This window comes from Protopterus annectens, chromosome 2.part0 (assembly GCF_019279795.1).
Source record: "Protopterus annectens isolate FY-2018-M chromosome 2.part0, PAN1.0, whole genome shotgun sequence".
Lineage (NCBI taxonomy): Eukaryota > Metazoa > Chordata > Ceratodontiformes > Protopteridae > Protopterus > Protopterus annectens.
The window spans coordinates 9137168-9151276 of NC_056728.1; the positions used below are offsets into that span (position 1 = coordinate 9137168).

At 37.8% G+C, this 14109-nt stretch overlaps 1 protein-coding gene across 2 annotated transcripts in view; it reads left to right on the plus strand.

Moving 5' to 3' along the window:
- Positions 1–13570, plus strand: part of LOC122792918 (prokineticin receptor 1-like) — a 74558-nt gene extending 60988 nt beyond the window's left edge. For both annotated transcript variants that reach the window (XM_044060485.1, XM_044060484.1), the window contains one exon: positions 12189–13570. In XM_044060485.1, the coding sequence (XP_043916420.1) occupies positions 12189–12864 (676 nt within the window). In that variant the 3' untranslated portion in view covers positions 12865–13570. The remainder of the gene's footprint in view (positions 1–12188) is intronic.
- Positions 13571–14109: the final 539 nt, after the last annotated feature.

Below are 14109 nucleotides of genomic sequence, written 5' to 3' on the forward strand. Positions count from 1 at the left end.
GGAGTCAAGTGCTTGTAGATTGCCTATGTCCTTGTTTATGAGATCTGTTATAATATGCTCCATGTCTTTACAGATCAGACTTGTCAAGTTAATGGAGCAGTGGTTTCCAGAGTCAGTAGTGACACCACCTTTGTGCAAGGGGATGACAATGGCAGTTTTTCACTCTGGTGGAATGAAGCCTGTACTTATGCTGTAGTTGAATAGGGTGTTCAATGACAAATCCAGTTCTTGCTGGAGATGGTGCAGAATACAGCCTGGTCCCATGGAAGCTGTGTTCTTTGCCTTGGATATGGCCTTTAACACTTGATCTATGGAGATGTGAGATCTAGGGCAAGTATCGGGGATGTTGAAAGGGCCTTTAGGGGGGATGGGCGGTGAAGTTTGCACTGAACCTATCTGCTAACAGGTTGGCTTAGTTAACAGGATCAGTGTAAGTGATACTGTTAAGTACTAATTCTGAACAAACCTGGACTTTGCCACAGAGGTTTCTGACATAACTGAAGAAGGCTGTGTGATTTCCCTTTGTTTCAGAGGCTAGTTTTGATTCATAATTGGCTTTGGAGGTTTTCACTAGTGATCTAGTTTCCAGTTTTTACCCTTCGACAACAGTTTCTTCCTTTTGTTATAAAGTCTGTTGATAGAGGATGTCCACCAAACAGGTTTGTGTTTCCTTGAGGAACAAAGTTTAGTTCTGTTGGGTATGGCTGATTCCATGCAGTTGTACAGGTGCTTGTATATTGCATTAGTGTACTGTTCAGCATAGTTGTCTGCATCCTCTGAGGGGAGCAGAGGTGTGAAGCTGAAGATATCTTCCCTTAGGAAATTGTAGTCAGCTTATGAGAAGGTTTTTAGCTTGATTACATCTGGGGGGTTGAGTGGGATAGAAACTTTGAATGAGACAATCCGATAATCTGATCACCAGGGACGAACATACTATGGGAGTGATGCAGCGGTCGCCCATGTTGGTCCAAGTCCAGAATGTTATCTCCCCTTGTGGGGGATGAGATGATCTGGTCTAGTGCATTATAATTGATAAGTCAAGGAATTGTTGAGTGAGTGCATTAGTGAAGGAATAGTTCACCCAGTCTATCGTGGGGAGGTTGAAGCCACCAAGAATCAGGGGGTTTCTTGATGGAGTCAAGTAGATCCGGGTAAGAGGAGTAGGTGTCCTGAGGGTTCCACTTGATATCGTTGAAATATAATTTCATCGAATATCAAAACATCGAGACCAAATTGTCGAAAGCTCAAATCATCGAAAACTCATAACATCCAATCTCAAATAATTGAAAACTATACAGCAACTAGAAATAACATCCCACAGAAATTTTACTACGTTTATGCAGGGGGCAAGCCACCCTGCACCCCCATGTGGTGGGCTCCGTCCCCCACCCACCCCCATAAATTACATATACCAACTCCAAAGTCGCAGTTCAGTGGGGTTACCACGTAGTAAACAGTGTCTGGGATGTTATTTCTGGCTATAACTTGGACGAGTGTCTTGCCAACTGTCAGTTGCACCTGGAGTAGTTCCAGTGCATCATGCTGGCAAACCGGATTGGAGGTGTGCCTGTACTTAATGAAGATAGAAGATTCCACCAATCTCAGTCTTCTCAACCTCATTCTGGGGTCAGAATGTGTGAAATGAGGTATAGCTTGGTAATGCAGGGGTGCTCTCCGCATCCCTGAACCAAGTTTCTGTACCTGCACAGACATTGGCATCTTCCAGTGCAAGGAGAGCCTCCAGTGATTGCATTTTTAGGTTAAGTCTCCTAGAGTTAAGCAGCATGACCTTCAATTTGCTTTTTGACAGATCGTTTATATTGGAAGATTTGTCTTTGGGGCATTGCCTAAAAAAGGCACAATAGTGGAGGTGACAGCCTTGGCCAGGATCCAGAATCCCAGTAGTTATAGGTGGAAGGCATCTCTGGCAAAGCATCGAGGCCTGTCAACCATGTCATCCCAGGCAGACAGATACTGGATCCCCTTGGAAAGACACCAGAAACTAAGCCAATTGTTGAAGTCAATTATTTTTTGTTGGTATTGTGGTGTCATTCTTGGTGAAGGTAGGATGCTGCTTAGGGCTATAGTCATACCTGCCTGGGACACATTCTCTGAGAGCTCAATCATGTCTCTCTTCATATAGCCCAGGTAGGTACTTCTCAAGTTATTCACACCAGCATGAACAATGACAGAGTCATACTTGCGCTTGTTGTGGAGAGACTTAAGTGTGTGCGTGATGTGGTGGATTCTAGCACCAGACAGACAACTGATCGTGACCTTCTCCTTGTCAAGCCTGGAGAGGGGAACATTGGTGTGTCTCACAACTGAGTTGTCAATTACTAGTATGTTTGGTTTATTGTTATGCCTTGTGGGCTGTGTTTGTGAGACACTGGTGTATTGTCTGCTGTGTGTGATATGTTTGGTATTGCGTGTGGAATATTTTGTGTGTTGTGTGTGGAATATATGCTAGTGATGTTAATATTTTGTGATATTATTAAAAGAAACTGGAATATTCTCACAGCTGTAGATCAACTAAAGGGAGTGATTGATGTGAAACCTCAGTTCTTCTTTAAGAATAAGAAATCATTAAAAAGAAAATTATGTTATAAATCACAGCTACCTAGGAAAATAAATCTATTTAGTAGGATAGGAATGTACACATGTAAAAATTGTACAGCCTGTATATATATATATATATATATATATATATATATATATATATATATATATACAGGAACAACATTTGTACATCCACAGCTTAAATTCAAAATAGAAGTTGAATTTTATGCAGATTGTAGAACTAAAAATGTAGTTTATTTCAGCTTCTGTCAGACTTGTAAAGTTCTATATTGGGAAAACCATTAGGATGTTGAAAGAACACATCCTGGAACACATTAGAGACATTGGAAATAATAAGGATACCAGTGCTCTAGCTAAACACGTGAACTCTGAGGGGACACAACATGAATTTAGATTTTTTGTGCTAGAGGTGATAGAAGAATGGGTGATGGGGGAGACAAAGAACAAGACAGAAGCAGTGGAACAGAAATGGATTCTGCATCTTAATGCAGACAAACCTCCTGGGATTAATGATGTAGTTTCACTTAAACCCTTTCTTAAAGCACAAACACTTAGACATTGAGATTCTATTTAAACGAATATAGTATTTTCATTCATTAGAGAATTTTTAGTAGTTAAATATTTATGTAATGTTGTATACGTTTTATTTATACATATATATATAAAGTTTTTTGTGAGCCTTTTAAGATAGATTTTTTTATGAATATTGGTTAATGTATGTATAGATATATATATATATAAATATTTTTATATTTTATATGGGTAGATGTTAGATGATGTGATTTGATCTTTATGACTGATGTCTACAAGTAAGCCAGATTGAGAGAGTTAGTTGATTGGTCAAGTATGTAATTAAATGATTTGATTCTAGATGGCATTGTAGTCTGATGAAGTGGTCAGGCAGATCGCGAAAGTGCTTACTTTTATCTTGTTACTAATAAAGAGAGTTAATATATAGCTGTGTTGGTTTGGCACTGCATATTTTATTTTTTCAACCATAAAACTCAGTTCTCTTTCTTTTTATCAGGGTGGTTTCATTGGGGGGGGGAGGTAGCACCAGAAGTGCAGTTCAGGAGCAATGAGGCCAAGATTTGAGTAGCTGATATTTAGCTGGGGTGTGATAGGGAGCCAAAAAAAAAGCATGGTACACTATTCTCAGTATCCTAGGCCTTAAGCATCCTCAGATTAGTACCGATTTGTCTGAAGATGAAACTTGAGCAAGATCACTTGGAAGAAACCAGTTTCACTATTTTCCCCTTTGTAGGTGAATCTTTGCTAAAGTTGTGAGTTATTTTATATATAGAATAAGTAGGAGGGATGAAATAATATGCACAGGCTACAGTACATTTGGCTTTGCGAAGGAATAAAAAAAAACAATAAATAAATTTACATTTTTTATCTTAGAATAATTAAAAGAGTTTCAAAATGCACGTATGACTTTCAGCTGAGCTGTATTTTTGAAGTAAATGTGTAGGGTTTTTGATATGAGTCTCTGGGAAATGGAAGCATACTGAAGAGATTTAGTGAAAATAATTACATCATTTTCCTTCCAGTCCCATCTCAGAATCAGGTTATGTTCTGGTGGCCTTTTTTTCAAAAAGGAAATAATTTCTTTTGTTTACTTCACATAAATTAAGAGGCAGAAAGAAACTCTGCACTCATCTCATCTGCATAGTGATGCATCTAAGACCGCCCAGCTTCAATCCCCATCTCTCCAGGAACCCTGGGTACTTTAAAGGCCTGAACTACTTTGGTTCACCACGGTCGCTGTGAAAAGGTGCTTTCTCATATCAGGATTAAAATGTGCTCCCTTTATGTGATTTTTCTTACCTAGGCAATTCCAGCAGATTTATTGCTTAGTGCCTTATATAGTCATAACATACAGCCTTATCTCTCGTCTTTGTTAGTTAAAAAAATAGTTGATTCCTTTTTCATCTCCTCTTGTGACATATTCTCTGTTCTTCTCACTATCCCAGTCACTTTTCTCTGTATCTTTTCCAGCATTATAATCCCCATTTCCCTACATGACTTCCAGAATTGGATACATAAATCCAAGGGAAAATGAATGCCTTTGAAATAGGAAATTATGACTCACTTATTTTTAGATTGTATTCCTTAGATTTATACTCTGTTATACAACATAAAGTTAATTCTCCTAAATCTCAGTGAACAAAACCATCTTTTCACCATGAGTAACTTATATGGTTACTTAGGGAAAAATGACTAATAAGAATAAATTAATGAATCAGACAATGAAAAAGATTAATAGCATGTTTAAGAAATCACTGCCATTTAGTAGCAAAAAAAAAAAAAAAGAAACTGTTGGCAGCCATGTTGTTTTCATTACTAAATGGCAGCTAGCAAAAATAAAACCAAAGCCACTGTTCTTGCTTATCACATTTTGTAAGCCCAACATTGTTCAAAGGTACTACAGCATAACTGCTGCTTATTATATGTTTCAGTGTAAAAACCCACGGATTTCTTAAGTCCCAAAACATTTTTGTAGTTTTTCTATGTGACAACTGCAACACTGGCTGGAACCTTCTCATCCTGGTTTATACTGCAATTGGCTGTGATCAGCACTTTTAAATTGTTTGGCTCCCTCCAGTTTTGGCAGACTTCTGTTAGTGAATTTAAGGAGAACAGTTGCAGAGCTTTGCCACTGTGCTGAGTAATGCTACATAGAGTAAGAGGAGAAACTCTAGACAAGCTTTTGGAGCACCTAGGTCCAGACTTACTGCACTGTGTGCTCTAGTGCAGTGCTAAAGTTATACCAGCCAGGTCTCCTGTACACTTAAAATCAGCTCTTAACTACTGAAGCCTTATAAATCACTAAATTAAGGTAAACACTCTCCCTCTATTACATATTCAGGAAAATGACCTGACTACATCTTTCTGTCATACGTCTCAATTGTCCAGATTTCTGCCTTGCATTTTTGGTCTGTTCTTCATAAATTTGCTGTTTTCTGACAAATCATTGAGGACTGAAGTCACTAAATAATACTAAATAATGGTTCCCTATTTGAAGACCGAAGATGCATTCTTTCAAATGCGTCTTGGTGGAACTCAAAAGCCTGAAACGGCAAAATATGGAAGCGGCTTTTAAGCAAATTCTTTCCCTAGGAAAGAATTCGCTTGGCCGCTTTGTTACTTTGCCATTTTCGGCACTGTAGTGCAGTCTAGGAGTTGGTATATGTAAGTAGGGGGAGTGGGGAGCAAAGCCCCCCCCACTTAATGTAATATTTAAAGTATGTTTTTTTTGTTGTTGTTGAAAGAATAGCGATTTTTTTTCCCTAGGAAAAAATTGCTGTTCTGACAGTTTGAAATTGTAAGCTTTCACTTGCATAGGGTCAATTAACCACTGTTTGCTTTTTTAAGCGCTCTGTGATCTAATATAGACCCTAAATAATGACAGATATTTGAAGTTCAGACTTCATATCCTTCAGAAAATACTAATAATGCAAAGCCTGTTATTCTAGCAATTCTCTAAGCTTATAGGAGCAATATTTAAAATCTGTCCCTATTTTTTTTGGCCTTTAACCCCACCCCTTATTTTTGTATTTGTGCAGATTTCTTGCACTGAGAGGCTGACAGTATTCTTTCTGTGTATCAATACTATTACGGTAAAGTATGTTTCACATCACTTAGTTAAATTTATTGCTGTTCTCTCTTCTTCTGTTGATGATTAAAGTGATTTAATTTTGTTGCCATCTCCCAAAATTCTACTAGTATTGTAACCAGTATACTCTACAACTTGCTTGAGAAATCATAATCACATTTGTTGATATAACTCTTTTTTACTGTATAGTTTTGCATTATTTTTTGTACTGATATGTATCTTATATGTACTTTATGGTATTGCTTTATATAGGCCTGTATCTGGCAATTCTGTCAGTCTGTGCCCTTTCCTGATCTGTCATTTCCTGCCCTTGCACCCCTCTCAGCTTTTTAAGATGAAAAGTTGAGGCTCATGTCTCCTAATACTTTGTGCCTGGGGTAGCTGCCCCCATCACCTCACCCCCTACACCTCTGTCTTTGTACAAGCATTTGTATAGTGTGACTCCATTGTTTTGTCTTGCCAGGTTGCACTCATTGCACATCATAGCTGTTAGGCTGCTGTTTCATATTGTTAATGGCATTTCCTGCTGTTGCATTCATTTAATTGCATTAACTGAGCTGGTCTGACTAACCTTAATCTTGACTCTTTCTCCCGCACTTTATTAGCTGCTAGATACCCATTTGCAGAGCTGTAGCCAGGTTAGCTGGTGCTGGTGCCCTGTGCAGGTCACCCAGCTCTTCTGCTCTGAAACTGTAGAAAGCTGCTTGTTACAGCGAAATCACCACATGCTGAGTCACCCTGCTGATCACCCCCAATAACTTGTCCCTTAGGCTGCTTTCCCATTTATCCCTCTGTAGTTAAGACCCTGTCCATTTATGTCCTTTGCTATTTATATTACTCGAAAAAAAAACTGCAGGTTTGTCTCTAAACTTGTGTAACTATCACAGAATAAAAACAAAAAAACACAAGAAGAATGGAAGCACTGTATCTTTCAAATAAAACATTAATCCACTGGTTAAGCACTTTCAGCTTGAAAACATAGGCCTTCATCAGAATAAACATTTGAAATCATGATCCCATTATAAAGGGTAATAGATTGAACCAATCAAATCTTGATTTTAATTAAACCTTATTCAAAATAGGTTCATAGATTAGTACTAAGCTAACTGCCCTTGAGAACCATTTTAACCCTAGCCAATTATCCCTTGTGAGACTCAAACGCTGCACCTTGTGCTTGTAAGGCAAACACCTTAACCATTAGACCATCCTCCCAACCCCTTCAAATGGTAATAATTTGAATAATTGCCATACAACCAACAAACAAATGATAAAAATATTTCATAAAACACTTTACAATACATAAATACTGTGTGCCTTAATAGTAATAAATACTATTTGCATTTGCCCGCAGTTGGGTAGTGTTCGAAAGACATGCGTGCATAAATGGGCATGCCCTAGTTGAAGGTTGAGCATCGAGCTGGCACCTCAGCATTTTATAAAAATCTACTGCCAATCATTAGCGGATCGGAGTTCCACTGTGGTGACCCCTTACCGGGAAAAGCCGAAAGACAAACAACAACAACAACAACTATTTGCATTTGTTGTAATAGGCCTTTCTTTTTAATACTGTTTTGTATTTGACACCATTATTGAGGCCTGGTGCCCTATACGCATCCAAAAGAATCTGCCATTTAAATTCCCTAAAATCAAGTTCCCCATCCCTGTCCCCATTAAAATCAGCTGGAACATGATCTATGCCTGCAAAAAGAAATGTAATACTATCCTTTAACCTGCACAGTTCACCATTCACTTCTCAGACCTCTAAGCCAATACCCCTTGGATATGGTTATCCAAACTTGTAGGCAATTTCAAACTGGGTATTGATTTTGACCACCCAATGACATTCAGGTGTTCTCATCATGGTTAGACTATGCTAGTAACTGGTGCAAGGTCAATCGTTTCAAATCAAATGCAAAAAAAAAATAAAAATACAGTACTGTCTAGTTTGCTAAACAAAACATTTCCACATGTTACCCCATAGAGGAAACACTCCTCCAGAGTGACAGTGTCATCAGAAATCTAAGCACTTCTTTATCTTTTACCCATCATGTCTCTACAGTAGTTAGGAAATCCTTCTAATTGGTCATACTAATATCCAGGGTTATCTTCACTAAGAGGCAGAGAAGTTTTACTTCCCCTGTATTCATCTCCCATTACACTCATTATCTAAAATAATGCACCCATTGACATATACCTGTTGAAACAAAACACTCACCTTGATAGGCCTCAGAGATCGTTAATTAAAACCATCACTGATCTCAGCTCCTGTGGTAGCCTTTCCTTATGATCAGTCTTCTATAGATTTGTCCAAGGCAGTCTGTGATAGGCCTTTCATGGCATGAAAGCTCCTACTCGCCTTGATTTTCAACACTTTCACAGAACAAATGGTTCCTCAAATACCCGCGCAAATGGCTTAAATCTTCACCAGTACATTTATAAGTCACATTGTCATAACAGATTAATAGCCTAATAAATCACCCACTTCCAGAATAAACTTTAATTGCATGCCATGCAGACTAGCACCCTTTTCACTTTCAAGGTACAACTGGATAAAAACCCACAAATTCTCCCGCTGTGTATCTTACGGAGCTCTACTTGAGGAAAGAGGAAACTACTGAATTATGGTCTTCTTGCACTAGGCTCATAATGGCCTGATTTCCTAGCATATCAACATATAAACCTATGAACACTGTGTTCCTCTGCTACCTGCTGACCATCTGTGCCCCTCCTACCAAACCTCCTCCATCTGCAAGTGAAATCAAGGTGAAGGCCATCATTCATGAAGCCATCAGAGGGGGCTCTACTAAAGCCCTGTGATTTTACCCATGCATGTCTCCTCCCACTTCTGATTCGGGGATGCAGTGGATATAAGTGCAGGCTGTCCCTCAGTTTTATGAATGACATAAACTTACAGAGAACACTGTCCCCTCTCGAAGTAGATGCCTTTGATAGGTTTGATGGACTCCAACAGGGACCTCTTAATGGAATGTGAATCCTAGAGCACATGCCCCTTCCATCTGACTCAGAGAGAAGTGAGTGGACACTACCTCTTCATTTCACTCCCTCCGTAGTCAGATCCTCCACAGTCTAGATTAATGGCCGCCTTTAATCTGGATTGGTGCCGAGGGCAAAGCCTGAGGGACCAAACGGGTACCGGGTGGGTACCCACCCAACCAAATGGGAAGACTGATTCTAATTATTATATTATATTATTTAATTAAAGAATGAATTGTATGAAATAATAAAAATACATTATTTATAATTGCTAATTCTGCTTTTCGGAGCTGTATGTAATTCTGCGGGCCTCGTTACTGCCCTTGTATGGCGAACCCGCATTCTGCCTCAGTGTAATACAGCTGTTGTTTAAGCTATGTTAAACATGCGCAACATAAAACGGCAGGTTTAAAGCTATGGGGAGATCGTTTATTGTAGCTGTCTCGCCATGTTAAACCCAGTTAACATAGCGAGCAGTAATAAACGGAGCTGATGGAGATCTTGCTTCTTTTCTCCGTTGCTTAGTGTAGTAAATGTTTGCTTTATGTCGTTGCTTTAAACTGTTTAAAACGGTTATAAGGGTGTTACTCAACATAACGGCTATCATATGCATGTTTAATCTTATGCTTATCTTAAAGCTGTCATCTGTTAAGCGGTTAACCCGAATATCGTTCGCATTTATCTAAGCAGCTATGTTAAAGTTTAACATAAGTTAAACAGATTTAAACAAAAAAGAGTTCTCTCAAAAACGTTGCTTTTCCGTTCGCTATGTTAAACTCTTTTTAATTTTAAAAAGCGAGACAGTTTTATACTTTAGGAAAAGTCCGCGCGACCGGACCTTTTTCGTTAGTATATATTGTAACATTTTACAATGGGCACGCTGGTTGGGCTGGTCAATCAGCGTGCACATTTTAGGGGAGGAATTGTATAATATTCAATTACCCACCATCTGGGTTCAGCCCAGGGCTCTATCCTTCTGTACTATGAACATGACTTTTAATCATGTTTCCTCTAACTCTGCAGACTGTCCTTTTTATGTTTTCCTATAGTTTTATATTTTTGTTTAGCTTTATGTATTTATATAATTTTATGCTTTCCTATAGCTTTTTCACAGATCTGCTGTCATACCTAGACAATTCATGAACGCTCCTATTCTCTTATAACTGTACTCCTACATCACAGCTAATTTGAACCCTACAGCTGCTTGGTCATTATTAGCTGGTGAAATCATGAACTGTAGGCCTTTCATGCCTTCACTTTATTACTTCCCTAAAGCGTGAGATTAATGTTTCTTCCTTTCAGTTGATATTATCAAAATTCGGACTGTAGATACAAATGCAGATATACATAGCTTAAATGCATTAAGACTCAAAGGATTGTTTTTGCACTATTCTTTCAATTGAAAAATATTTGGACTCCAAACAAACTTTACATCTGAAATATGCAGTATTATGGTAAAGACGTCATAGACAATAAATGTAATAAATTTGTTGCACCTACAATAGCTGCAACGGCTTCATTCATTTAAAGAAAAATGGTATATATTCAACCCAAACTGCCAGTATTATTATCATCACTTACACAAAATAATACTAAATACCTAACCTGCATATCCAGAAATTAAAGAACAAGATTAGGCCTAATCTGTTTTGTGTCAGTTATTACTGATTTGATAAGTATTTGGTTCTAAAACTACCTCCTCAATTGCCACTTTGCCTTCAAAATTCATACCTTAATTTCTCAGTCACCCTTCAAAAATCAGTACCACAAGATTCCATACTTGCTTATCTACTATTCTCCATCTTTATAAATAAACTTCTCTGTGACCTACCTCATCACTGCATCCCACTCTACATAGATGCCACACAATCAAATCAACCTCCGGAAAAATCTGTAAGCAGATTTTTTACCCTCATCCACTGGATTTTCAACAACAAATCCTTCTCAACTCCATCATAACCAAAGCTATGATTTTTAGAATCAAACAGTAATTTAAAGAAACACAGATCTCCCTGTTCAAGAAATGGTTGATCTCCCAGGATCCCAGCTGTTCATACACCTACTCAACGAGACATTCTATAGCCTAGCAGCTAAAGTGCTCAGACAGCCTTCCTCTTACACCCTCAGAAACCACAACCACTTCATCATTACACTATACCCCCCTAAAACTAAACTGTATTGCACTGATCACTGATTTTCTAAATTAGGTCCAAAACTCTGGGAAAGTATTCTCCCACAAATACACATCATCTTATCTTACCCTAAATTTAGGACTTAATTAAAGACTCAACTCCTCTCATCAGCCAAATGCCATTGCCTCTCATTCAGTCATATCACCTAACCAGAGCTACATAATGTTATTTTTCCAAATAGTAATACTCTTTCTGTCCTGCATGTGGCACAGTCATTTATTTCAATCTACACTTTTCACTCACATAATTTTCTGTGTAACATAACTTCTTCCAAATACTCACAAGCTCCAGCAATCTTCATTGCACTCAACTATCATATAATTTTCATTTAGACAACACATAGTTGTAATTATCATATAAATTCTTCACTTTTTAAATGAGATTTGTCTTGATTTATTGTAAATAATGGATATTACAATTGTATACAGCCTTTTCATTTTTGTTAGCTGATGATGGTATTAGAGTCAACATTAAATTTATTGTAACTTTTTACTTGGACATCCAAAGTATTTTGGTTTCCTGGTGTTGGAGTGACTGGGGTCTAATTCTTTGTTTTTTTTTGGTTGTGTATGGATCCCTTCCCCTGGAATTTTCCTTGATAATGTTATATCACCAATGTGTATGTACACTATACTCTTGCTATCTTGTGAAATGCAATACAGACTTACTTTTTTATTTCTGGGCTGAAACTGTATTTGATTTCTTTTGATAAGTGTTCTACCCTGGTAAACACATTTTTAATAAAATAAATACAATTTTATATGATTAGGTTTCTTTTCATCATACGTATTTCTTTTTTCTAGGTACATGGTTATTGTCTACCCCTTGAAACCTCGCATGAACTACCGGACTGCTTGTGGAATCCTCATTATGATGTGGGTGATATCACTTCTCATTGCTGGACCTTCTGCGTACTTTACCTCAGAAATCATCCTTGGAGATGTTCTTGATCCCAGCAGTAAAATCTTCTGTGGGCAGATATGGCCAGCAGATAAAGAGGTTTTCTACAAGTCATACTTTTTGTTTCTGTTTGCAGCTGAGTTTGTTGCACCTGTTGTGACAATGTCCATGTGTTATATACGCATTTGCCATGAGCTCTGGTTCAAAGATTTGCCTGGTGTCCAAACAGAGCAACTGAAAAGTCGACTTCATGCAAGAAGAAAGACAGTTTTAGTCCTTATTTGGATATTGTCAGCCTATATTCTTTGCTGGGCCCCATATTACAGCTATGCTATTGTACGGGACTTCTTCCCCAACATCCTTCTCAGGGAAAAACATTCTCTTTCTGTCTATTATATTGTGGAGTGCATTGCAATCAGCAATAGCATGATAAACACATTGTTTTTTGTGACAGTAAAGAATAACACAGGAAAATATGTGAAAAAATTTCTAGTCAAACGGTGGAAATATTCCTACAGTACAGAAAAAAATATTACAGAACAGGAATGCCGATCATCATTGCCGCCAGTTTCATTATAAGCTGTGGGGGAAGACAGTACTGACTCTAAAGTGATCTGCAATGCAATCTGAATGAGGTGGTCTTATGGTTATCTTCATTTTATTTCATGTTTTAAATCCTAAAGATTTTCAGCATCTGTCATCAGCATATGTACCAAAATGTTTCAAACAGAAACCTGATTCTGTAGACTGACACAGTAAGAATATGGCCAAAATAGCCACTAGTCATCAAAGAACTGTACAAAGAGGGCAGATATGGATTGTAGCACAGATACTACATTCTATTTTGTGCCTTTACACGTAATCTTTAAAGTCATCTTGTTTATTCAGTTAAAATATGAAGAGATAAGCAGAAGTCAGTATAAATCATGCCTTTGCACATGCAAACAAAGAAGGAAAATATGGTGTCTAAAGTAAGAGCGTACACATTCACAGAAACAATGGCACAGAAGATAAAAGTGAGAATGCAGGCAATGCTGTAGATGTATTATATTACTCTGTGTTGCTTATTATTTATTCTGGTTGCTATGTTTTATATCTCTAATCCTTCTTAAGTTATTTCAGATATTTCAATCTGTCAGTTTGAGTCAGACCTCACCAATGCATCGGTTTTAGTTGATTTTTAGAAGCTTTCTTTCTGATGTTATCTCTCCTCTGCTACCTTACAAATAGTTATGATGTGCCTTTTGGATGCCCATGAGAGGATAAAGAGTCAATCATGCGAGTATTTGCAGGGTTTTTTTTTTGTGGGGGAGGGGGGGGGGCCAACATGAATATCCTAGCAACGTATTTCTGTAAGAAATGACTTTACTGCACAGCAAGACGTAGTAAGGTTGATGTATTATGGAGGAACATGCAGTTTACATTCCCCAGGACAAAGAATGCTCCTACCACTCTGTTCAAAGTCAGATGCTGATATGCGAGAGTAATCTGTAAAATGTAATGCATCATAATCACTTACAGGAGGTGCCAAAGGACAGAATTCAGAAGGCCCTTCTCGTATAACTCTATTATCGCTCTTAAGTGCAAACACATATGTATGCAGCATGTTCTTTCACACTGATAGTATGTCAGATAGCCATTACTTAAATGCTCCAATTTAATAAAGTCTATTCAGCTTATATATGATTTTGGGGTCTCCAAATGTATATCACAGGCAAGTTGTAAAAGCGTCTCAGTTGTCTTAGGTAATTCCTTTAAAGGTTTTGCCAATTTTTAAAGTATAAATTCAAATGATACAGTATGAAATGTCACCAGATGTTCATA